The 27,912-nt window shown below is 34.7% G+C and overlaps 1 protein-coding gene across 3 annotated transcripts in view; it reads left to right on the top strand.

Moving 5' to 3' along the window:
• The window catches only part of PDE10A (phosphodiesterase 10A), an 815,835-nt gene that overhangs the window by 663,412 nt on the left and 124,511 nt on the right, over window positions 1–27,912 (top strand). For all 3 annotated transcript variants that reach the window (XM_051998086.1, XM_051998085.1, XM_051998087.1), the window contains one exon: window positions 27,515–27,635. In XM_051998086.1, coding sequence (XP_051854046.1) covers window positions 27,515–27,635 — 121 coding nt within the window. The remainder of the gene's footprint in view (window positions 1–27,514; window positions 27,636–27,912) is intronic.

Raw genomic sequence — 27,912 nt, 5'->3', positions numbered from 1 at the left:
AGAACTCTGGTTTAGATTTTGATTTTTCCCAAGTTCTGTCCCTTTTTAAGTGAAGTGCAAATAATCCATTTATAGGAAAGAAAAGATTGAGACTAATAACTTATTTAATTTTATGAAACTAAGAACTAAATTTGGTTGGGCTACAAATGAATATATTGTGCCAACTGCATTTAAGAAATGTTAAGTGTTGGAAATGGAAATTAAATTATTTTTTCATGTGAGAGACATGGAATTCCATTCATTTTACTCTTCTCCATTCTTACAAAACAGTTACTTCCATTTCTGAAACTACTCTCACTTTAAAATGTCTTAATTTTAGGGCATTTTTCTTTGCCGTTATATTAGGAGAATTTTTGACTGCAAAAAAAAAAAAATCATGTAAGATGCAATTTTAAAATGTTTACAAAATTAGACAAAAGTTATCTTCAAAATTTGACTATGATTTTGCCCTTTACATTGCAACTTTCCCTATCCTGGTATAGGTATATTTGGATCAGCATAAGGAATTAAATGGAAATTTTGGGGGGAGTTTTTAGGAAGTCACAGAGGATATTTAAAGACTAAGTAGATTACAGAATAAAAGTTTAGAAATGTGTGTGTATACATACACACACACACATATATAGTAAGTTATAAATATACATATTATATTACATATATATATATGTATAATATTGTATAGTATTGTGTGGGTGGGGTGCTAGATGCCTTTCCCAAATTAACTAATCAGAGATATCTTCAGGTACAAAGAGAAAGTGTTTATTTAATCCCTGTAGGGAGACATACCTGGGAGCCATTCTATTCCCACCATGTGGTCATAGAACCTGGTGAGTCAGAAGTAACAGCCAGTTAAATAGGAAAAGATCCAAGCCTTTTCATTGGAGAGATTAAAAAGACATAACCATCCTTGGCAATGGTCATCAATGCTGTCCACCCCCCACAGGTCATGCCACTTCCCATAACCTACTGTCACTTCCTATCTGACGTTTTAGAGATCATGTGACTCTCTCCTCATTCCCCCTTCCCCCCCCCCCCCAATCCCCATCCCCAGGAGGGTCCCTCCTTGGACCCAGAGTCCAAAGCCCAATCTCCCAACTCTGGGAATAGGGATCTTATAACTCAATATTGATAAATACTTAGTCCCATTCAATCCCTGCTCTTTTTTACCCATTTGAAGATTTTTCATATATATCTATATCAATATTTATCTATCTATATATGTATATATCTATATCTCTATCGATCTATCTATCTATGTGTGTATATATATGTATATATCTATATCTCTATTGATCTATCTATGTGTATATATATATATATATATATATATATATATATATATATATATACACACATACATATATATATATCTTCCACCAGGCATTTCTGTGACCTAGACTTTCTGGATGGTCACTCTCTTCAGTACTAACTGTAATCTGCCTTCTGTCATTTAGAACCAACATCTGCACATCAGTGGAAGCTTTCAGGAATCACTTTAGCTAAATCTTGAACTACTCTAATGATTAAGTGCATAAGCAAGCAAGTGACAGGATATTGCTGCTTAAAACAAAAAGCAGGAATCAGAGGCCCCATTTCTACCAACTCTCACTATCTGTCTTAGAAACCCAGTCATCACAGAACAACAGATTAGCATCTGGCAGCCACAGAACTACAGCATTGTGAAGGCCCGAGGGCCTCAGGTCCATTGTCACATCATTCCCAACTCAAGCAGTCCAGACCCAGACTCATTTGGGACAAAGGAACAAAGGTCTCATCTTCTGGAGCTGCTTCAGACTGACAAGGGGTATATAGTTGGCCCTACCCAATGGGGTCTGTCTGGACTGAAAAGGGGAGGCAAGTGAGTTGTAGGTGGGGCAGCAGCAGCATCTGGTGATGAATGTCAGAATCAGGTCTCAAGTGACTTCAGATTCACCAAGTGGTTGGAATTTCATGACTCGGAGTCTGGAAGAAGCAATTCTCACAAGTATATTAAAAATATAAGCATTAAATATGAATAAAAGAAAAAAACTAAACAAAGAGTAGAGCTAATATGAAGGTTACTAGGAATAGTAACTGGGATTGCCACCCAGAAGAAGGCTGGAAGGGAGATTAGGCTATCATAAATGCTTCTCATCCAAACATCTTTTCTTAGGATAGATACCAAAGAATGTTTTCCCCAGATTCTTGCTTTTGTTTCCTCGAAGGAATAGGTGCAATGGGTACAATGTGTCCTTCAATGAGTATGATCTCTCCCACAAAAACCCTAGACCCTTACAAGGAAAGGCTTTTATCTAACTAGTACAGGTGTTAACAAAACCGAAAGCAGTTTGAAGCCCCTTCAAAGGGCACATGTGCAGGCCTTTTCAGAATTTACTTGCCTGGAAGCTATATGAGGGAATGCAGGAGTCAGGAGTTGGGGAATTAAAGTTATCATGGTGAAGGGCAAACAATAAGCAACATGGGCAGCTGATCTATAAGACACTTTTCTTCACCTGAAATGAATTCCCCTTCATTTTAGAGACAGAAACCTCTCTACGTCCATAGACAGCTGGCAGTAATCGTTTTCTCTGCATGCTTAATGGTTAATTGTTTGGCTTTCAAAAATCCCCTTTCTTTCCAAATAGCCCCCCATGATCATGCAAAACATGGAAAACTCATTTGAAGTCAGTATAGAATTCAGGGGTCCTCAAACTACAGCCCGCGGGCCAGATGTGGCAGCTGAGAATGATTATCCCCCTCACCCAGGGCTATGAAGTTTCTTTATTTAAAGGCCCATAAAACAAAGTTTTTGATTTTACTATAGTCCAGCCCTCCAACAGTCTTAGGGACAGTGAACTAGCCCCCTATTTAAAAAGTTTGAGGACTCCTGGTATAGATCTTTGATAAGTAAACAAGGGAGCTAGGATTGAGGTTCCAGAAACCCCAAGACCTACCCCCCACCTTCCATCAACATACTCTAGGCAGATTAGGGTCCTAAAAAAAAAACCCCCAAAAAACAAAAAACTTTAGCCTAATCAGGGCATGATAAGATTGTCTGCTTCCTCTCAATGAACAAAAGGGAAAGTGGGAGTGGCCTCAAATACTTGCATAAAGTATCAATACTTTTGATAATGAAACTCTAGCCCCAGGAAGCAAAAGTTAAAGATGTTGTAACAGCAACCAGAGAATCCTCCAGGGCTGGACTGCAAATCAAAATATCCATATAATTGTATTGTATTTTATATTTTCCACTGACCACTTGCTCAGAAATTTGCTATAAGAGGAAAAAATAAGGGACATGATTACCTCTTCAGGTAACTACCCTAATTTTTAACAATTCCACCTTAAGCCAGACTCAGGAATAATCAGGTAGGTTCTCATTCAAAAGAACACCACTGGGAAATTGAGTCAGAAGGATCCTACTTCTAGCAGAGGCCAAGATCATGCTTCTAATTCGTTCCCAGATGCTAACTTCCACCTATAATAACTTCTGAGTTGCTTATGGCATATTCCTTTCAGATGGTAGATCATTGGCTTGATGATCTATCAGACAGTCATACCTGAATTTAAAAGTCCAAATATCAGCTACAGTTCCAAGAGATTTTATCCCCTACAACAATTCCCATTAATCAAAGCTTCAGATGAATTTAGCTCTCAAGGATTATAGTAATAGATTCATCCTAGAAAGTTCACAGCTAATATAGCTTATCTTTCATAACTAAGTAGATGGTTCTAAGTTCAACATTAAACAGATCATTTTGCTTTTAAAATACCCAATACATAGAAAAATTCAATTGCATATGGTCCATAACAGAAACATTTTCAAAGAGACATTTCCTGAGTCCTTTTAAATAATGGTACAAATTTAAGAAGACTCAATACAATTAGTTAAAACTCATACAGAATATGCTATTTCCACATAAAAGAACATTTCAAAATTAACATTAATAATCTCTTCATTCTAAAAGTAGATATTAAAACTTTTAGACATAATCCTATCAAATTATCAGATCAGGTTAAAATCCTACTCTTTTTTTTTTTTTTTTTTTGTATTTTTTTTGTTGTTGTTCCTTAAACAAGGAGACCATTATGCACTTAGATAAACATTAAATAATTTGCTTAAAACATATGGAACATCTTAGTAGAAATAAATCGCTTTCAGAAAACTTATGGTTCCAACAAACCTCTTAGATATAGACTTGAAAAATAAAAATAAAACATTCAGTTAGCACCATGTAAATGTAGGCTGTTTCTATAAGCAATTAATGTTTCAACTAGCAAGGGGGAAAGGAGTTCCAAAAAGCTGCAGTTTGTTAAAAAGCAGCTGCACCACACTTAATGGGAGGGAGGGGGAATTAGATTCCACTTGGCCGTCCTCACCCCCACTCCACATAGCATTTCTTTCTCCCTACTCCATTATGCTTCCCAACCCCTGCTTCTCACAGCTAACTTTTTTTAGGATGCCACGTCCCCCAGGATCCAAGCTGCAAGCTAAAGACAGACCCCAACCTCATGGGATATCTCCTTTCCCCTGGCAAATGGCGAATTCACTAGAAGCTTGTGTTTTTCTGTCCCCTATTTTCCAACAAGCCATTTTTTTCTCTTTTTCTTCTTCCTCTCATGCCATGTCTTTCCCTGTCCCATCTCTTATCTCCTCCCAAGGCCTACATACTTGATTCCTCCTCCAACATAACTCTTCTTCCAAACCAATCCCTTCTAACTAGATGCTCCATTTAAACTATTAATTTCTTTTGCAAATCAGTCTTTCTTATTCCTTGTCTTTAAACCACTTTTTTTTTTACTTTAAACTTTAAGATTTGCAATTAAATAACTTTGAATCAAATTTCATAAAACTTATACAAATATCTAGCAGAGTGGACAAATTTTAAATCATAACTCATAATGTTTACAAATTACCCAATACTTCTAGAAAGCAATATACCATCTAATTAGGGAGATGCAAACTCCCCTAAGGTAAGCTACCAAAACTTAATTTTAATAATCTATATTTTAACTTAAAATCCAATCAAATACATAATTAAATTAGCAATAATATAAAATTGATTTTCCTATCATATCTCAAATAACCAATTTCACTAATAAACATAGTTTCTTTCTCTCCCTCTGGCCCCATGTGGCCTGCTACACTCAGGGAATGAGGAAGAAAAAGAAACTATTTTCACTCTTCACTCTCTGCACGATCCTCTTCCATAAGGCCCCAGTTAAATTGAATTGCTTTCGAATCTTGAAATGACCAATTGCCAAATTCCTCAATTATTATTTTCTAACAGACTTTTCCTGAAATTCTAACTTTGGCCAGAGCTGAAATCTATAGGAAAGTCAGACCTTTCTCTCTTTTTTCCCCCTCCAAACAAATTCTAGTTCATAGAACAGACATAACAAAGACATTCTGCACAAAGACACAAACACAGACAAAAATTACATGGAAGAGACCACCCCTTCCCACTTTCCCACATACAGCAGAAATACCCAAGTGCACTTTTTTCCTTTTTGCTCCAAAGATTTGAGTTGGACTGCCCCCTTTCAGAGCAGCCAATCTCATCACAACCTGGTCTCCAGCAAAATGCACAGTTGACCCCCTCTCCAAGGGTGACTTGGCAGAATCAGACTCTCAGAAGGCATTTCCTCCCTTCCTAGCCAACTGCAGAGCACTGTCTTGCATCTTTTAACAAAACCCCTTTCTTAGCCTTTACCTCTTAATCTGGATCATCCAAAGCTTGATGATCCCAGAGCCTGCCACCTAAGAAAAGTTCAAGGACACATTAACAGAAATTCTTCTCCCTACCTTCCCCCTCCCTGCCCACAGTAGATTATGCATGTATAACTTACCTGGCTCTCTCTTACCTGGGCTTCATCTTCGAAGACTTGTATTTACTTTCAGTTTGTATCTGAGTATCTCTCCTAGGCCCATTTTTCACAGAAAGGGAGGTTGAGAGTCTGCTCTCAAGATGAGTTGGTGAGAAAATCCAACCTGGTGCCTGCCTTCAATCAAGATCCCAGCTATCTCTCTGGGAAGCCACAGATCCCGGACAAGCCCCCATAAATTATGTGGGACAGGTGCTAGATCCCCTTCCCAAATTAACTAATCAGAAACATCATCAGGTACAAAGAGAAAGCATTTATTTAGTCCCTGCAGGGAGAGGCCCAGACACACCTGGTAGCTATCCCAACTCCCACTATGTGGTGATGGAACCTAGCAGTCAGAAGTAACAGCCAGTTTTTATTTAACTGGCTGTTACATAAGGAAAGATCCAAGCCTTTTCATTAAATAGACTGAAAGGACGTAACTATCCTTGACCAATGTAAGTGCCATCTGTCCTCCACAGGTCATGTCACTTCCTATAATTTCCTGTTACTTCCTGTCTGACCTTTTAGAGATCATGTGACACCTTTCCTCTCCACCCTCCCCTTCCCCGGGGTCTCTTCTTGGATCCAGAGTCCAAAGCCTAATCTCCCAACTCTGGGAACATGGATCATGTGATTCAATACTGAAAAATACTTCATCTGAGTAGTCCCATTCAGTATGAACTCAAATTTTTGAAATAAGATACTATAATACCTCATAAAAAAAATTAGTTTTCTTCTCTGGTACAAAAAAATTTTTAAGAGGATTTTCCAAATTATGGGGGTACCATGTCCCTAACTCCTACAACGTGGAAGGATAATTGTAATTGGATGCATTTCACAAATTTCCATAACTTTCCAATATGGATCAAAATTCACTATTATATTGTGAACTTATATAACTTATTTAAGCTTTTCTATATAATCTAAAAGAGAAAACACAGAATTTTATAGTTGGACAAGATGACATCTTGTCTAGTTTTTTTATCCCTATCTCCCTGTCTTCTCCCATCAACCCCTCTCATTCAGCAACTTTCTTGATATCCTCATGCTTGAATATATCCAGGAACATAATACTACTTCAAGGCTACCTGTTCAATATTTAGATCATTTAATTGTTGTTTTTCTTTTATAAGAATTCCTAATATATCTCGCTGTGCCTTCTATTCTTTAATATAGTTTTACCTTTGAATAAACACAAAATAAAGCTATTTAAATACATAATTGTTTTTTAAATATTTGAAGACAATTATATTGTTCTTTTCTATGAAAAACACCTCATTTTCTTCAGTCATTTATCATATGTCTTTTCAAATTTATCTCAATATATGGCATTCAGAACAGAACATACTATTCTAATTATAGTTGAATAACTTCAGGATGTGGCAACATTATTTTATCTCCATCACTGTGGACATCTGTTGATCTAATCAAAGAATTCATTAGCTATTTTTATCAGGTATATGCTACTTTGGTGATTAGTATTGATCTTTACAGAGAGAGTTAGGGACTGGATCTGTGATTTCTGTGATCATAGATTTATAATTGGAGAGATTCTCAGAAACATATTCCAACCCCTTAATTTTACACATGAGAAAACTTTGGACCAAGGAAATTAGATAGCTTGCCTTGGGTCACATGGGTGTTTTTTCCTCTCTACTGTCCTTTTGTCATACTCCTCTGCCCCTCCATTTCTACTTTCTGGCACTATGCCTCATACAGAGTAGGAATTTAAATAGTTGCTAATTCTTGCAATACCCTGGAATACTTGTATTTCAATTCTAGAAAAATTCACTATGAAAGGACTTTTTTTTTCTAGTCATCTATGTAGTAGCATTAGCAGAGTAATTTTAGACATTGCTAAATTAAGCAAGTGTTCAAGGTGAGTAAATTTTTCATTCAGTAGGCATTTATTAATTATTTATTTACTGTTGCTGTTGTTTATCCTTAATTTGGGAAAAGGACTGTGATATGGGAGGTGATGTTATGACATGAAAATTAGTTGGATTTAAGTGAGGAAGAATTGGGCAAAATTATCTGCCTCAAATCTTTTCTCCAGAGCCATCTTAATATGAGTTGGATATAGCTAACAATAGATTTCAGTTCAAACCCCAAGGATCATTGTTTGGGCCAGGATTGACTCTGAGTGAATGTAAATAGCATTTGTTTTTATTTTGGCCAGAAACCCTTAAGGACTTTCTATTCCCACATTAGTTGTTTCATTTTTTGTGACCTAGTAAAAGAGTCCATTCTTTTTCAGTTCTTACCTAGTCTAAATCATTACATGGGTGTTGCCTGTAGTCTACATTAGACTTATGTCAAGAATAGGAACACAAAGTAAAGCTTGACTTTCTCAAGCTTTTAAACTTTAAAAACTAGCCATTTGGTGAGTATTGTTTATATTTTGCACACTGTAATGTATGGACAGAAAAGAAAACTGGTAAAGGTTATTGTCTAATACAAGACTGCATTGAGGTTTCCAGTTCACTACTTTTTAAATCCTTAAATCTCTTTAGTTCTCCTATAGTTCTCCTCAGAATGTCTTAATACCTAGACACATTCTTGACCATTCAGAATGGCATAGGCAGATGTAGCTAGAGCCTCTGTGGGACTTGAATCCTTTTCTTATTCTCTCCAGCCCAGAGATTACCTAGTCCTTTAATGAAACTGCTCTCAAAAGTCACCAGCAACAACTTCCTAATTTTTAAATCAAATGGCCTTAAAAACAGAGAGAAACAACATCCTAACAGTACTTATTCACAAGTATTTGAGAGCTTTTGGCTTACTGTAGGAGATTCATTAAGATATAACCATTAAGTGTTTTTGATGTATATCTAATTCTTGGGATGCAAAGAAGAGGCTCTTTCCTTCCCACGTGTTTGTAATTTTGACTTTGTTTATGGAGTTTTAGTAGATAGACACAGGTTGTAACCTAGTTTCTGTTGTGGCAATAATCAGTATCTCTGGACCATTGTTTCAACCATAAAATAGGCACAATAATAACTAGCCTTCTGAAATTAGGCAGCTGAACAAATTAATTTATTAAGATCCCTTTAAGTTCTAAAAGCTATATTTCAGATTTCCAAATAATCTAACTCATTAATAATTTCTACAAGTTAGCTGTCTACTATAAAATAAAAGTTAAATTTAGATTGATTCCACTGTAATTTTATTCAGTGTTATTTCTTTTGATAACAGAAAAAGTAAAAAAAAAAAAAAAAAAAAGTATTAACTGTCAGGGGCCGAGACCTAGTCACAGGGAACCTTAACAGAGACTGCCTCTTCCAGCTTCCCCGAGCCGGACAGGGCTTCGGACGTCTCCGGCCCTCCTCGTGGAGACGGGAGGAGGGAAATACCAGACAGAGGAGCCGAGATGGATAGACGCAGCGATGTTTATTGGTGTTACAAGTCAGCGGTGTCTCCCGCAAGCCATTCCGAGTCCATTCCTTTTATAGTCCTTTTCCCTCCACCTGTAATTCATCTAAGGGGCAGGGACTCCTCCCCAATCCCTCCCCGAAGGAGGAGCCCATCCTTTCTGTGCCTCCCCTGCCACGGGCCAGGTTCCACCACTTCAGCATGGTAATCAAGGAATCCTGGGTTAGGGTGGGTCCTGGCACAAAGGAGTCCTCAACTCACTTCAGGAGGTTCAGGTCCAGGCCCCCGACAATAAACAAGGAGTCTCAAATGAGCTTTAATTTTTTCTCTTTTCTTTATTTCTCTTGTTGTTATATTATTAATACTGAAAATTGAGACAAGGAGAGATAAGAATAAGTGGAACAATAGGTTTAGTGATATCAAATCAGGTATTATAGATAATATATCCCGGCACATTTTATTTACTGAATGTAAAGACATCTTTGAGGCTCCAAATATATGTAGTAATAGTTGGTTTTAGTAGCACTTTAAGATTTATAATCTTTATATACAGAATTTCATCAGTGCCTCACTGGAGCCCTCTGAGAGACAGGTACTAGAGGAGACATTATTCTAATGTTAAAGATGAATAAACAGATTTAACATTTAAATAACTTACCCAAATTCCTGAAATTCAGCAGTGATATTTAAATCCATGCCTCTCCTCTTTTCAAGTCTTATTACTGTCTTAGTTCTTTCACACTCTCTTCAGAATATAGTGACAAAAATTTAGAAGTATGATGTGGTAGAGAAGTTGATTACCTATTATAACACATTTAACTTTATATATTTTAGCAGAAAGGGCATTCGATTTAGAGTCAGCAAAAACCATGGTTCATATACTGGCTCTTTCATTACCTTACCAGAGATGTGACGGTGGCTTACTACTTAACTTTCCAGAGATCCAATTTCCTCATATATAAAATGTAAAGTGTTTAGTAAACATAAGAAGAGCTACATAAAATACAGTTTATCCTTGTTTGTTCTCTTTCATCTGTCTTCTATATCCACTAATTTTGCTAAGGCTTGGGTTTCTGCCTTCATAAAATTTCTTACAGTCTTCTTTTCACCATTCATACAACCACCATATGGTGCAGGTTCTCATTGTCTCCTTGCTGGACTATTGCGGTAGGTGCTGGTTGGTTTCCCTGCTTCATACTCTTAACTCTAATCCCATTCTAACCTATCTCCATCCAGTTGCCAAAATGATCTTCCTATATCATAGTCTGACCATGTAGTTTTCTCTAAGCTCTTTCATCCCCCCTTTCTCAATAAAATTGAGTAACTCCTTTAAGCATAAAATTTTCTGATGGATTTTAAAGCCCCTTACAACCTGGCCTTTTCCTTTTTCTTTTCTTTTCTTTTTTTTTTTTCTTTTTTTCTTTCTTTCTTTTCTTTTTTTTTTTTTTAGTATTTTTACACATTACTTTGTGTTCCACACAATCTAAAATCCATTCAAACTAGGTTTTCTTGCTATTACCTCTCATTTGCATAGTATTATGTTTTGTATCTACATAGTCTCTTTGCATTGTGTCTTTCTCCTTTGAACATGAACTCCTCGAGGGCAGGAACTGTGATCATTGGTTATTATTTTATTTATTTATGTTTCTTAGAGAAACTAGAGAAAAGAATTAAGGATGTACAAAATATTAAAATTGATACCTGTGAGAATCACATAAACCTAAGACTATAAGTCTGTCCCTAACTTTGCCTTTCATACCATCCAGTCCTTTTGTTCTCTATGTCTAAGACTTTTGGCAGATTTCTACACAGCTTGGCATATTACAACTTTTTGGGGATTTAGCCATGAACGCTAAATATAGATATACTGAGAACCATTCAGGAATAAAAGATAGCTGGAACCATGCTGTTCTGCTTTAAAAAAAAAAAGTGTCATTTGATTCTAATAATAATAATTATGTAGTGCTATAATATAGGGTTGCAAAGCACTTTATAAATCTCATGTTTTTCTCACAACAACCCTGAGAAATAGGGATATTATTATTACCTTCATTTTACAGATGAGGAAACTGAGGCAGATGAGTTTAAACGATTAATCACATGTAATTGTGAGAATGGAGTGAAGTAAGTTAAAAGTCCATTTTATTATGCAACTGTAGCAGCAGGTATCTTGTAGAATAGGCACACTATTCAATAATGAATACACATGTCTTTTATACTTTGTCATAGAAAACACAAGTTCCTTTCCTGATTCCCTTCTAACTGGGTACTAAAGGTTATATCCTATATAGAGGATCTAATTCTTCAATGTTGGTCTCCACCTTATATTATTACATCCTCCCACTTCAGTGTATGAGTCCTTAATTACATCTTCCTTGCATTTGTGAAGTTCCTGTCCCAATTATGTTTTTTAATGTGCTACCTATTTTAATTTTTGGTTCTCCCATAAGTTTAGATTTCATTTCTTAGTTTTCATGTTTATTTTTTGTGTTTGAGCTTCATTCATAAGTTTCATAACTCTTTGGAAACTATATCCTCATCCAATTCTCACAGTAATCATAATGTAGCTTAATGGGCTAGCCAGCATTTAGCAATTCCTTAGATACTTCCATTCATTTTATGTCACATACAGAAAAACAATAATTCAAATATATAAAATATAAAAAAATAAAGAGAAGAAAAGCTACATGGAAGAAAAAAGTAATTATAAATCATGGTACTCATATTCAATATGCAAAATATATATATATATATAATTTTGACTATTTCTTAAATGTTAGAATTTTATTCTGACTGTGTTATCCTAAATCTTTTTTCTTTTTTGATTTTGTTGCTCAGTATTTTTCTTCTTCTTCCTCTTCCTTCTCCTTTTTTTCCCTTCTCTTTCTCTTTTTCAATATTCACCCTGGCAAAACCTTGTATTCCAAATTTTTCTTCCTCTCTATCTCCCCCTTCTCTTAGAGAGCAAATAATCTGATATAGGTTAACCATGTGCATTATTCTAAACATATATCTACATTTATTATGCTGCATGAAAAAAATTAGATCAAAAGGGAAAAAATGAGAAAGAAAAAAAACAAGCAAACAACAAAAAAGGTGAAAATACTATGTTGTGATGGCTCGATGACAAGTCTCTTGGAATTGTCTGCCCTTTTGAAGTTGTTTTATGAGTATTTTTTTTCCTTGTGTATACTGAAAAATTGTGTTTTAAATAATGTGTTTTCTCCATTCTAGGTTGTTGTGTCACTAAAGGTATTAGCTAAGCATACTTCAGAGATTATCCCAAACACTGTTTATGTAATTTCTTCTCATCTAGTCTGGGATGAAGGGTTTATAACTTCTAATTTCTTTCTGTGTCATATAGTCTAGAGGAGAAGACATAAAATCTGTCAAGTATGTGGATCAAAGGAGAGTTTCCTTAGATTCTGTTGTGAATTATTAGCAGGTTCTTAACTGATCATCTCTTTAGGCTTATCTATATTTTCCAAAAACTAGTTAAATATATTGGGCCCCAGCTTTTTTACCAATAATTTTTAAGGCTCTTTTCTTCTTTATAGATTTCCTTTTAACGATTGTATTGATATACAAAAACTAATCTCTGGGGTGTGTGTGTATATAAAATCTAGATATTGTAACCTGAGAAAATCAAGTTGAGTCCTGCAGCTAATGATTATTCTGCTATTATTGGAAATACAGGCCTAGAGTATGATGACCAGAGCCAAGATAATGGTGATTGTGGGATAAGGTATGGGAAGGGAGTGATAATAGTAGAAAAAAGAAAGAGATCCTGTCAAGCTAGATTATTTTTACTATCAGACATTTTAGCTGACAGAAGGAATAATCCTTTCAAATAATAATCTTATTGAGTTGTTTCTCAATATGGCAAAACCTGGCTTTATTATTTAAATGACAGGATCCTAAAATGAGCTTCATGTGGTACTTTTATCATTAATTTTTTAAAATTATTATTTTCTATTTTTTTTTACAATTACATGTTAAAAACAGTTTTTGACTTTTTTTTTTTTTTACAATTTTGATCTTTAAATTCTTTAACAATTTGATATACAGATCATGTATGTGCAAAACATATTTACATAGTAATCAGTTGAAAAAGAAAATACATCAAAACCAACCCCCTCCCCACCCCCCAAAAAAAAGGAAAAAAAGTTTTGTTTTGTTTTCTTAAAATATGTTTCAATTTTCATTCAGACTGTCACTTTTTTTCTCTGGAAGTGGTTAGCATTTTTCATTATAAATCCTTTAAAACTTCCTTAGAGCACTGGTTTGCTGAGAATAGCTAAGTCATTCACAATTGATTTTCACATAGTATTATGTACAAGTTCTGGTTCTGCTCCTTTTACTTTGCATCAGTTCATGTAAGTCTTTCTAGTTTTTTCTGAGATCATCCTGCTTCTATGATCACAAATATAATTTTTACTTTACTATACAATTTTCCCTTCCATAGTACTCTACTTGTATAATCCCTACAATAAAAAACAGATGTGAGGTACTCTAAATGCTCTAAAGTTAGTTTCATCTTTATTTGTAGTTTAGTAGACTACATCTAGGGCCTCCATCCCTTTCCTCTTCATTCTCTCCATTTCTCCATGTCTTTAGCCTCTTTTTCCTTAATTTTTTTCTCCTAATCCCACCTTGATCTATATTGAAGGTTTATCTTTAAACTTCAGATGAAAGATTTAGGCTCCTAAAAACCATTGGATACATTAGTTCCTCCTTTTTTCTGACTCCCAATTGAAATATGACTTTAAAGCTCCACTACTTTAACTAAATCTTATGTATTCCAAAGTTACCAAAACTCTAGTGGTCTTATTTAATCCTTTTAAAATTTGATTATTCTACTGTTTTGTTTTTTTTTAACTCTGTTTACCATCTCTTCCTCATTAACCCTGTCTCCTTCATAGCTTCTGACCTTGCTCTCTTGAATCTTGTTTTTCTGTATACCAGTGTGACCATTCTTTCTGTCTTCCTTGCTGAATAATTCTTATACTCACTAAAAGTAGGAGTCCCCTCAGGCTGTATCTTCTTTTTTTCTATAATATTTCTTTATGTCTAATTATCTTGCATAGGTTAAAATATTACCTTTATGCATATTACTAGTAGTGGCCTGGACAGTTCTAGGAGGTTATAGGGAAATACAGAAAATGGGGGAGGATTTGGGGAGGAAGATAATTGCTTCAATTTTGTATGTGTCCATCTGCTATATCTCATTCTTGCTATTTGACTTATCTACTTTCTTATTTTATGACATATGTCTTCCATAATGTCATTTTACTTCTTGCATGCAACTCATTTTTGCTACCATGTTAAAATCCTTTTTTATAACCCCTACCCATCTTTCCAATGCTATTTGAGCTACTTTATTTGAGTAATTAGAATTATTCTAAGATTGTGATATTCTGAATCATAGCCATATGACATCATATTAAGGAGAACTTTGACAGCTGCAAGCTATTAGAAATCAGTGAAAGCACATTTGAGTTGAGCATTTTATTGTCCATACAGCATCAGTTTTATGTACTCAATAGCTCATTGGGCAAATTATTGCTGATTATTGGCCATAGATATCTGCATTTTCATCCATTGTAGAGTTTTGTATGGATATAATGAAAGAATAAGAGTCATCTTCCCATTCCATCTACAAGTTGGTTTGGTATGGCGATGAATAAATAGATTATTAGGTAGAATTGTCATTTTAATTATATTAGCTTGGCCTACCCATGAGCACTTGCTATTTTTCCAATTGGTTAGGACTTTTATTTTTGTGAAATGTATTTTGTAATTGTGTTCATATCATTTAAAACTTCCTAGCTGTGTGACTCTAGGCAAGTCACTTAACCCTAATTGCTTCAGCAAAAAAAACCAAAAAACAAAAAACTATAGATTGCCCAGATTAACGGAGGAGGAAATAAAATAATTAGTCCCATTTCAAAAAAGGAAATTGAACAAGCTATTAATGAACTATCTTAAAAACAAAACAAACAAACAAACAAAAAAAAACTGGAGTCCCTGGAGTTTTAAGTGACTGAGGCCAGATTTGAACTTAGGTCCTCCTGACTTCAGGGCTGCTATTCTTATCTACTGTACCATCCAGCTGCCCCTAATCTATAGTTTTGTAAGTATTCATCCATTTCATTTAGATTATCAGATTTATTGGCATACAGTTGGGCAAAATACCTTAATTATTACTTTAATTTCATCTTCATTGGTGTTAAGTTCATCCTTTTCATTTTTGATACTGGTAATGTGGTTTTCTTTTTTCCTTTTTCTAATCACATTAACTAAAGATTTATCTATTTTTTTCATAAAAGTTTTGTTTATTCAATATTTTTTTTACTTTCAATTATATGAATCCTTTTATTTTCAGAATTTCAAATTTGGTATTTAATTGGGGGTTTTTAATTTGTAATTTTTCTAGTTTTTTTTGTTGCATGCCCAATTCATTGATGTTTTCTTTTTTCTATTTTATTTATGTAAGCATCGCAAGACATAAAATTTCCCCTAAGAAGTGGTTTGGCTGCATCCCATAAATTTTGGTATGTTGTCTCATTATTGTCCTTATTGATTATTTCTATGGTTTGTTGTTTCATCCAGTCATTCTTCAGGATTAGATTATTTAGTTTCCAATTAATTTTTGGTCTGTTTTTCCACGGTACTTTTGATATGGAATTTTTATTGCATCATGATCTGAAAAAGATGCATTTACCATTTCTATTTTTCTGCATTTGATAGTGAGGATTTTATGCCTTAATACATGGTCAATTTTTGAGCAGGTTCTATTTTCCACTGAGCATAAAAGTATATTTTTTTCTTTCCTCTTTCAGTTTTCTCTAAAAATCTATCACATCTAACTTTTATAAAATTCTATTTACCTCTTTAAGTTCTTTTTTGTTTAGTTTGTGTTAAATGTATCTAGTTCTAATAGAAGGAGTTTGAGATCCCCCACTAGTATAGTTTTGGTGTCTGTTTCGTTTTGCAACTCTCTTAACTTCTCTTCTACAAATTTGGATGCTATACTACTTGGTGCATATATGTTTAGAATTGATATTCTTTCATTATCTATATCTTGTTTCCCCGATAATTAGACACTGTCTTATTATTTTTTTGGGGGACAGAAAAACACCAGAGGACTTATTTTCAGGGGAGGGCTTATTTTAATGAACATTGACAGCAGTTTTAATAAACAGGTAAATGTGAACAAAAAAAGTACCTTTATTCAATAATGATCATGTCATCTTCTTCAACAACGTCGTCATAAGTGTCCATACCCTGAATTCCATCCTGGATGTCTTGCGCCTCTATTTCCTTCAGAAGAAGTGGACCCAATCTGTCATGTCCAGCAATATAGCTCTCTTTAAATGAACATGTCTTGTCCAGGTAACCTGCTCGTAGTGCCTTGGCGACACAGCTGTCAGTAATTTTGTCCCATGACTTCTTCACCCAAGTCACGACTTCTTGCAGACAGGGCTTCACAAAGTTTCCACGCTGATTTCTTTCCATTCTATTTTCAATGTAGTCATTGACTTCCATGTGCAAATGGTCCTTGAATAGCTTGTTTATTGCAATATCAGGGGTCTGGAGATAGGCAGTCATTCCTGCAGGAATCATTACTTGATCTGTTCTCCTCTCTGCAAGGAAGTTCTTCATTTCTTTAGCGCCATGAGTGCTGGCTGAGTTCTTCTTTTATCCTCTATCATGCCCCCTCATTCCCGCTTATGTACTGGGTTTTTATGTTGTTCTGCCTCAGCTCTCCTCCACGGCACTACTCTCAATGGCGCCAGCAAGCAAATCACTGGGGAAGAACAAGACGACGCACTCATTGCTGCAGCTCTGATTGGATGCAGCTCGGAGCGTGGTGTGCGTTTCACCCGGGGCGGGAGAGGGGAGGGGATGGTGCATACAGAGGGTACTGTAATGTAGTGGGTAGTGCAGGGGATCACTTTCACTACAATAGCAATCTCAATGGGGCTTATTTTCAGGGGAGGGCTTATTTTAGAGGAACCTTACACAGTGAGGGGAGGGCTTATTTTCGGGATAGGTCTTATTATCAGGGAAACACGGTAGTACCTTTTAGCAAGATGTAGTTTCCTTCCTTATCTTTTTTAATTAGATCTAGTTTTGCTTTATTTGAGATCAGAATTGCTACCCCCTGCTTTTTTTTTTTTTACTTCAGTTGAAGCATAATAGATTCTGTTCCAGTTTTTTACCTTTACTCTGTATATATCTCTCTGCTTCAAATATGTTTCTTATTAACAATATATTGTAGGATTCTGGCTTTTAATTCAGTCTGCTATCTGCTTCTGTTTTATGGGAGAGTTTATCTGAGTCACATTCACAGTTAAAATGACGAACTCTGTATTTCCTACCATCCTATTTTTCCCAGGTTATACTTTTCTTTCTCCTTTCCCGCTCACCAGTGTTTTGCTTCTGATCACTATCTCCCTCAATCTTCCCTTCCTAATAAAGTCCTTATCCTTTGTATCCCTTTCCTCTTCTACTTCTCCCCTCTCCCCTTTTATTAGCTTCCTTCTTGCCTTTCCCCTTTCCCCTTCTATTAGCCTATAGGATGAGACAAGTTTCTATATTAAAAACTATATATTTCTTTATTCACACAATGCTCATCTCTTTGCCTTCTTTCCCTCAATTATAATAAGTCTTTTTTGCTTTTTCATGTGATATAATTTACCCCATTTTACCACCTCTTTTCTCCTCTTCTAGTGCAATCCCTTTTCTATCCCTAGGTTTTTTTCATATCATCACAATAAATTATACCTATATCCTCTAAGTATATCCCTAACAAAGATACATTTCTCAAGAGTTAAACATATTGTCTTCCCATATAAGGATGTAAATATTTTAACCTTTTTTTTAGTTTCCTTTTTTATCTTTTTATGGTTCTCTTGAGTTCTTTATTTGAAGATCAAATTTTCTGTTCAGCTCTGGTCTTTGCATAAAAAATAAATGGAAATTCCCTATTTCATTGAATATTCATCTGAAAGATAATGCTTGGGGGAGTAGTTGATGCTTGGTTTCAATCTAAGCTCCTTTGCCCTCCAGAATATCATATTCCAAGCCCTTTGATCCTTTAAAGTGGAAACTGCTAGGTCCTGGATAATCCTGATTGTGGCTCTTCGATATGTGAATTGTTTTTTTCTGGCTGCTTTGTAGTGTTTTCTACTTGATTTTATAATTCTGGAATTTAGCTACAATATTCATTGGAGTTTTCATTTTGAGGTCTCTTTTAGGAGGTGATTGGAGAATTCTTTTGATGACTTTTATCCTCTAATTCTAAGATATCAGGGCAGTTTTACTTGATGATTTCTTGTAAGATGTTTTTTCATCATGGCTGTCAGGTAATCCAATAATTCTTAGATTATCTCTCCTGGATCTATTTTCCAGATCAGTTGTTTTTCTGATGAGTTATATTACCTTTTCTTCTATTTTTCATTTTTTTTTTTTTGGTTTTGTTTGACTGATTCTTGATGTTTCATTGAGCATTTGACCAATTGTCATTGTCTATTATTGTCCAATTCTAATTTTTAGTGAATTATTTTTTTCAATTAGCTTTTTTAACCTCCTTTTGCATTTGAACTTTTAAAGGATTTCTTTTGTTCATTGAATTTTTTTTTTCTATTTCACCCATTCTGTTTTTTAAGTTCTCATTTTCCATTTCACCAATTCTATTTTAAAGGAATTGTTTTCTTGTTCCATTTCACCAATTCTATTTTTTAGAAGTGGTTTTCTTCAGTGTTTTTTTCCCCCATTTCACCAAATGCATTTTTTTCAAGAAGTTGTTTTCTTTCAGACAATTTCTGTTTCTTTTTCTAAACTCTTCTGCAAAGCTTTCATTTCCTTTAAAAAAAGACCCACATAAAGGTATGTAGCATAATTAATACATGGATCTGGAAAGCTTCATGCAAAATATGATGTTTCAGCTATGTCTTTTGGTAATATTTTTAAAAAATGTATTTAAGTGATTTATTTTTCCTCAGTTACATGTAGAAACAAATTTTAACATTCATTTTTAAATTAAATTTTTAGTTCCAGATTCTCTCTCTCTCCCTCCCTCCATACTCAACCCCACATTGAGAATGCAATCATCTCAGTATAAGTTATATATGTGTAATCTTTCAAAATATAGTCACATTGTGAAAGAAGATATATTTTTCCACCACCCCCCCCAAAAAAAAAAAAAACACTCAAGAAAGAAAAAGTTTTAAAAAGTGTTTTAATTTGTATTCAGATACCATCCATTTTTTCTCTGGATATGGATAGCATTTTTCAACATAGGTCTTTCAGAATTGTCTAGCATTGTATTGCTGAGAACAGTCATATGTCATTCAAAGCTGAATCATCTTATGATATTGCTGTTACTTTGTATACAATACATTTCACTTTGCTTCAGCTCATGGAAGTCTTTCCAGGTTTGTTTGCGTGTTTTTTTTTTTTTAATAGTATCCTGCTCATCATTTCTTATGACATATATGACGTATAATGTCATAATCACATATTATAGTATTCAGCCATTCCCCAGTAGATGTACATCTCCTCAACTTAAAATTCTTGGTTCCCAGAAGAGAACTGCTATGAATATTTTTGGTGCATGTAGGTTCTTTTGCTTTTTGTTTTCTATCTCTTTGGGATATAGACATAGTAGTGATACTGATAGGTCAAAGAGTAAGCAAGGTTTTATACCACTTTGGTCAGCTTCATCTTGAAGGAACAGAGGAACTGGAGGAAAAGGTAAGGAGGGAGTACATTTTAGTTGGGGGACAGTAACTGCAAATGGCAGGGAAAATGAAAGATGTTGTGTTGGTTGGATGTATGTGAGCAGAGAGCAGCAGCCTAGTTTTATTGAATCATAGAATGTAAGAAGTTGGGTGAGCTAGAAAATGATACTGGAAAGATTACAAAAGGCTTTAGAAGCTAAGCTGAGTAGTTTATGTATGATCTAGAAACATAAGGAAGCTACTAGAATTGATGGAAAAGGGAGTCATATAGTCATATCTATGCTTAAAGTATACTGACTGCAGGGAATGGGTCAGAGATTGGAGGCAGGAAGACCAATTAAGAGACTATTGCAATATTGTAGCCAGGATGTCAAAAAATTTTAAACCATGCTGGTATGTGTAAATGGGCCAGAAGGAGAGATGTAAGAAATACTATACAGGTCAAAATGGCAGTATATATAGAAGGTGAGACAGAAAGAAGAGTTGAGGATAATGTTGATATGAAACTGGGATATTTCAAGGATAATAATGCCTTTGACAGAAACAGAGATGTTTAGCAAATGGAAGGACTTGGGGGTAAAATAGTGGATGTGTTCAATTTGGGATATATTTGAGATAGCCAGTTTGAAATACCATAGGAGCTAAGGAAAAGTGAGATTATCAAGAGAGAGGCTTTGGAAGGCGAAGGCACTGTGAAAAATTGACAGGATTATGAGATTTGTAATAAACTAAAAGAGGAGACCTAAATGGAGTAATTTCTTAGATAGAAGATTCAGAAAAGAGTTGTGTTAGGAAAGAAAATAGGAGGCGCGAGGGTCAAGTGCTGCTTTTAGGAAAAGATAAGGACTGAGAAAAAAACCACCAGATTTGAGATAATAGGTTGGGAGCCAGATCAAAAAAAATTTGAGGACTGAATGAGAGGTGTTATTTTTAAAAGATCTTAATTTGTTTCAGTCAGGTATGGGTGATAAAGATAGTGGCACCCTTGTCCATTGAAGAATTGTCTTGAAAAGAAAAAATGTTTCTGAAATGGTAATGTAAGTCAGCAAAACAAATTCAGTTAGCAAAATTTTTGGTCTTTATTATATAAAGAATAATGATATATTCTATGAGTTCAAGATAGATATAAATTCTGACCTCAAGGAGTAAAATGTAATGATGTTGAGTTCATTTGCAGATAACAGTTATACTTAGAAGCTATACAAGTGTTAAATGAGCAGCAAAGAGAAATTGCTTGCAAAGTTTTAGAAGTAGTAGTCACTTTGGTGACAAAAGTAAAATTTTGCTGGAGGAGATAGAATTTGAGTTAGAACTTGAAAAGAGTAGTCAAGAGTGGGAATGGGGGAACATATGTTCCCCCATTTTGGAACATTTTGGAAAATAGTCCACTTTGAAAGGAAAAAAATATTCTAGGAAAAATGTACAAAGTAGGTGAGGAGTATGATTTTGGAAGGGTTTTAGAGAGCTTTGAATGGCAATAAAGTGTTGTACTTTATTCTGTAGATCAGGATGTAGACTAGAATCTACTCGCTCTTTAGTAGTTAGATCTGTGTGCCATAACTTTTTTGCCATGGACCCCTCTCTACTTGGTAACTTTTCTTGCAGTTTACTGTGATTTTTAATGTGCAAAGGAACATAGCCGGTCCTAGGGCCTTACTTGGCAGTGATGTCAGAGAATCAGAGTCCTGGAAATTAACTAATCCTCTGAAAAGATGGAGAGCTTCCTGCTTTGGGGAAGATTATTGAGCAGAAAAATGACATAAGTGTGTTTTAGGAAGAAAAGTTCAGTATATTAATAATATAATTATATAATATATAATTCAGCATAACTTAAATTTATTTTTAAAATTGCCCTCAAATTTTCTGGAATATATATTTGAGTGGAGTAATTGGATTCAGTTTCATTCATCAAACATTTCTCAAAGTGCCTTATGTGATAGGCACTAGTAAAAGTATAAATAAAACACAGTTTATGGAGCTTATCATCTAGTAGAAAACTTTGACACACAATTATAATACAAAATGGAACATGAGCTCATAATGGAATTATAAAATACTGTGCTGAACTAAGAACACAAGGAAAAATTTCCCCAAGAGGATCATGGAAGTCTTCTGGAGAGTTGCTTGAAAATAAGTGTCCTTAAAACAATATGTGGTAGGGAATATTTCATGATGCAATGTTACCCCACTTAAACTTAATCGGCTTACAAAGACTTCCTTTGCTAACAGTCTTAATGACATCAGTCATTGTAGACTAGTTCAGCTCTACCCTTTTTTCCTCCTACTCCTCTTCCTCCTCCCCTCCTCTTCTTTCTCCTCCTCCTTTTCCTACTAACTACTACTTCTTTCCTTTATGGCTTTAAGTAATTTCCATTAGACATTCCCTGCTTTGCCATGTGCTATTTCTTACTTTATTGCACTGCTTCCTGAAACGAACAATGGTCAGGGCCTTATTGTTCTTTGAACATGGAGTCATCCTGTTTGATTGTGGGCTTGCTCTCAGAGTTTTGATGCTGCTGCTACTGCCCTGATGCTTTTTCATAGGTGTTCCAGTGCATATTATACTCTTAGTTCATTTCATTTTTATCATTATAAACTTAATCAGAAAACACAATAAAGAACAAGAATATCAGTCATATATTCTCCTAGTTGATGGCAAAATTTTAAGGACAGGTTTCCATTGTATTTTAGGTATCTCTGAATACTCGTATCATGTCCAATACATAGTAAATGCTGAATGTTTCATGATTGCTTGTAGTTTTGGATGCTACACACTTTTTAAAAAGTCCTGTGTCTCTCTATCTCTCTCTGTCTCTCTGTGTCTGTGCCTATGTCCGAGTCTGTGTCTGCATTTGTGTCTGTGTCTGTCTCTCTTCTTCCCGCCCCACCTCTTTCCTCTACTCTTCTCCCCCTTTCCCCTTTCCCTCTGTCTTTCTCCCTATTGGCTAATTCTTTTCCTTTGATTTTTCATGAAATCTCTTTGGAGAAATCCTTTAGTTTCTTGTCTTTCCATTGTAGTGTGTATATAGGTCTTGTTTGGAGTATAAGTTTGTACACTTAGTACAATTTATGATAGTCTTTATATAATAAACTATTCTTTGAAAGTGCTTAATTTTATGTGTGTGAGAATATGTTTTTAAATCTAAAGCATGTAGATTTTTAAAATATAAATTTAACTGTGCTAAAATCTGACACTATTCATTAAACTTGACTTATTCATATTAATCAATGATTTTTCAATATGCTTTTTTTCTCAAATTGTCATTGTCATTCAATATATGTTGGAACTAGGTGATCAGTTAAATTACGAGATGGAAGACTATGTGTATGTGTGTGTGTATACATGTGTGTGTGTGTGTGTGTGTGTGTGTGTGTGTGTGTGTGTGTGTAAAGTATATAAGTAAAGGCTAGTAAGTGATAATTTTGGTAAAATGCAGAGGGCCTTGAATAGAGGAGTTTGAACCTTATCATAAAGTAATAGGAGGCCACTGAAGATTTTGAGCAAAGAAATGATACAAAATTTATTCAAAGGAAGGATTATTCTGGCAGTTTGAAAGCTGAATTGGCATGAGGATAAAGTGAAAGTAGAAGTTTTAGAAGACTTAATAATCTGCACAGGTGACAGAATGTGGAATGAAGGGAAAAGAAGACTAAAGAATTAAAAATAATGATTAAAGGTCTTTGAATAGTAGTTAGTGAGCAAATTGACATTTATTCAGTATGATAAGAGAACCTAGGGCAGTAGAGGTAAACAGAAACAAGTAATAGTGTTTAATTTTTAGCCTTCACAAGTTTTTGAGATTAACCATAAAACTCCCCACCCACATCCCAGCAAATGCAAAACAGTTTCCCACTGTTTGTTCTAGCTTGCTTTCTGTCCCCTTCACCGTTCTTTCTTTTTTTTTTTTCTCTCCTTCATCTCTTCCTTTTTGCCTATCCTGTTCATTTCTCTTTCTCTGAATTTGAATTCTATTTCTGCCTATGTTTCTCTTAACTGATTCCTTCTTTTTGTTTCATCCCTCTATTCATCCAGGGTTAAATATGAAAGTTCATTTTTATTATTGGATAAATTGTGTTTTCTATTATTAATTTAAAAACCAGGTATATTTAATCTGTCACTTGTACAGATAAGTGATGATAACCCCAACTAATAATATTAAGTTGCATTTTCCTTCCATTTCCCTCTCTTTGACTCTTACTTGATTTTTGTTTTCCTTTAGAGGTCAGTGGCTCTGCAAAAAGTTTTCCACTCCTTATTTAACTAAATATCAATTGGTATAATAAACTTGAGTCCAATTAGGATTCCTTCTTTAAAATTTAATTCCTCTTGAATGGTTGTAACCAAAGCATTACCTTTGCTTAGGTCTTTAATAATAAAGGAAAAATATGCAAGCATTTTGAAAAGTTTGAATAGCTTTATAGAGATTTGTGATCATCGCTGAATTACTTTTGTAACTTACCTTCAGAACAAATTAATCATCTTTGTTTTATACTGAGTTGACTCACTTCATTTTTTTCTTCTCTATGATTTGAATTTTTTAAAAGTCCCAAATTAGTAAGAAAAAGAATGGAATTTTATTTAGGCTTAATTCCCAAGTTGATCATTTTGTGGAGCTACTAATAAGTAAATAACCTAGTAGGTACAAAGTGGAAACAACAACAACAACAAAAAACCAAGAAAAGAATAAACAATTCAATCAAGCTATACAAATAAACGATTGATTCTGTGATTAATAATCGATTGTGAAATGTATACAGTAGGGATGTAGCTATTAGGAGAACCAAAGGAAAAAGGATCTATTCATCATCATAATAAAAATTAAAACTTAATGTTGAAGTTTCTTCTGCCAAATTCCATCAAAACGTTGCCAAAATTTAAGTGGATTTATTTTTTTTTGTAATTTTGTAAATCCCCTTAAGTTCTAAAGTTAAAATAAGGTATAAACTATTGATAATAATTCTAAAAAATAAAAATCTTCAGCAAGAGAGCTTATTTCTTTGTCTTTATGTCTCTTCCTTCTTCTCTCCTCCCTCCCTAGCCCTTCCCCCTACTCTATAAAGAAATGTAGCAATATATAACAGTTTGCATATGATAACATATTTTTATGGTGCTATAAGGTTTATAAAGAACATATGGCAATCTTTCACATGTTGCATATCTGGGCCACTTTCTATGTGATTTCTGTCCAAACTGATTTATGTCTGTGAAATTCAGTTTAGATCACATTTTGGTCTGAGGCATGCACAGAAGTGCCACATTTCCTGCCCTTCTCCATCTGACTGTCCTATCGGTCTTGGTTCATAGAGTCATAGAATATTAGCTAAAACTAGAAGGGACTTTGTAGTTCATCTAGTCCAACCCCTTCCTTTTACAGATGAGGAAGCTGAGGCCCGGACATCCAATGCTAAACTTAAGATCAGAAAATTCTTCTTGGTCTCTAATAAATTGTGCTACAGCCCATTTCCTGTTCAGTGGAGATGGAAAACAGCTGGTTATTAATCTCAGATCAGGTATAACAATCCTTCATGTACTTAAGACCTGTTCTCAGAAGTATATTAGAGGCTAAAACTGGGGGGAGGAGAGAAGTCTTGACATGTACCTACAGCCCTCTTTTTCTTCTTTTCCCTTGAAATCTTGGGAGTCAAGCAGGCCTTTAGGGACAATTTTGAGACTTTCTCTTATCATCTGGATTTCATTGAGGAGTTAATAGATATTTATTTTATTATTTGACGAATTACATATTTATATACATGAGCAAAGATTTGACACAATAAACTGAAAAAAATACAAAAATTAACATGAGAGACATAAGATTGAGAATAAAAAATAAGATAAATGAAGAAATGTCCTACTATTACCTCAAATTTAACAACTCTGGAAGCAATTTCATTATGTAAGTCTTATATTGTTATTAAGCTATTCTTGTCTTTATGTCTTGTCATTCCAAGTAGATCATAAGCTCCTTTAGGGTTAGGTCCATGTTTTATATTTGTTTGTATTCCTCACAGTGCCTTGAACAAAAATAAATGTTCATTTTATTGATTGAAAGGTTAAAGGAAATGGGATTATCCATCCTGAAAAAGGGGAGACTGAGGGATGATTTAATAACGTCAACTTTCATGTATATGAAGGGTCTCTACTACGGAGGATTGTAACCAGTGATCTCAGGATCTACGACTAAAAAAGTGAGAACAAAGTTGCTTAAACTGCAGAATGAAGGGTTATATGGAGGTGTTACATTAGAATGAAATGTTATACAATATTTTCTCTGGAGATGTTTCATAATAGGTTAGCTTTTTATCTTCTTGGATCAATTGTAGTATAGTCTTCTCTATAGATGATCAATCAAGTAGGCTGGATAACCTTTCATGACCCCTTCTAAACTATGATTGTATAGTTTCTTGAAGGATTAATTATTATGGACTTCTATGTAGACCCTGGCAGCTGCTGGACCTGGCTAGCCATATAGGGAAGGAATGAGGCCAGGCTAGATCTGGGCATGTACAGTGTAACAGTTTGGGAGCCAGGAGATCAACAAGCCATGGGAGAGAGAACCAGTGATTTACTGTGGTCATGAGCAAACCAAAGGACCTGAGATATTGGCAATGTGGGAAAGAATAATCATATCTCAGGTCAGAGCATCCAAGAGTCAGGAGCCCAGCTGATCAGGTGGTTTGAATATAAGGCATTAGTGATCAGAATAAACTTAAGTGAGCCTGATCTTAGGGAAGAGACAGTTTTCTCTCTTCCCTCTCTTATAATTTCTGCCTAGGTAGGAAATTGTTTCAGAATCTAGGCCTGCAGATGTGGGGAAGTTGGCTGCAGCTGGTTAAGAAAAAGATGAAGGAGCATCAGCTGCAGGTAGGATCCTGATACTAGCTAATTAAGAATTTTAAAAGCCTGTGATTGACCACAGTGATTGGTGGATTAGTGTCTCTTGTGATGACTGCTAATATATCTTAAAATCAGATTATGCGCTCCTTGAGGACAGAGACTATATTGCTTATCTTTTGCATTCCCTGCAGTGCCTGGCACAGTACTCTGCACATACTAGGCACTCAATGAACATTTACTGAATTATATTAATATTCAACATGGAAGTTAATTTGGTCATATCTACAGAAATAATTTGGAATGAGGGTTTGGCTTAATTTGATACTCCATAAATTGATATTTCAACATCTACACCATTTCATGGACTTTGGAATCAAGATTATGATTCCTCCTAATGAAAGTTCATGATGGAATTATCTACCAAGCCATTGAAAATTTAATTTTTAAAATGTTTACTATTCAGAAGCAATATATAGTAATTCCATGGGTACTTTTTGAAAGAAGTAATCTTAGCAAGATTTTTGTTAATTTTTAGGCCTTTTGACCCATTTTTTTGTTCTTTGGCAAATTAAATGTTATCTCTTTGAAAAAAAAAGTATATCTAGTACATGATTTTGTAACATGCTGATAGCATATTTTATTAATCAAAGAACATTTTCACTATGCTAAACTATTTTTTAAAAATTTTATTTCATTACTTTTGACTCAAAAGTACCGGGATACAAATATGCAAGGCGTTGTATACGAACTAAACAGCTATATAGAACAACGGTTGGATACAGGAGGAGACAACCAGATACTGCTCTATGAATTGAGTAGACTCATCAAAATAGGTAAGAAAAAATATTTTTAATCCTTTATATAGAACTCTGAGAAAAAGGAATATGGCACAGTGGAGCTGGCAAAACCTGTATTCAAATCCACCCTTTGATATATGTTAGCTTTGTGTTCTAGGGGAAATTATTTAATTTCTTAGTGCCCCTGAGTAACTGTGAACTTGCCTTCATAGGGAGTTAACACACTGGAAGTTCAGTAGGTCTGGTCTACATAGGAAACACTGAATCATTAGTTCATTAGTTTATGAAATATTTGCAGAAAAGTTGAGCTCAT

The sequence above is a fragment of the Antechinus flavipes genome, chromosome 4, assembly GCF_016432865.1.
Source record: "Antechinus flavipes isolate AdamAnt ecotype Samford, QLD, Australia chromosome 4, AdamAnt_v2, whole genome shotgun sequence".
Lineage (NCBI taxonomy): Eukaryota > Metazoa > Chordata > Mammalia > Dasyuromorphia > Dasyuridae > Antechinus > Antechinus flavipes.
The sequence above is the reverse complement of the archived record's forward strand: the minus strand, read 5'-3'. Positions and strand labels throughout refer to the sequence as shown.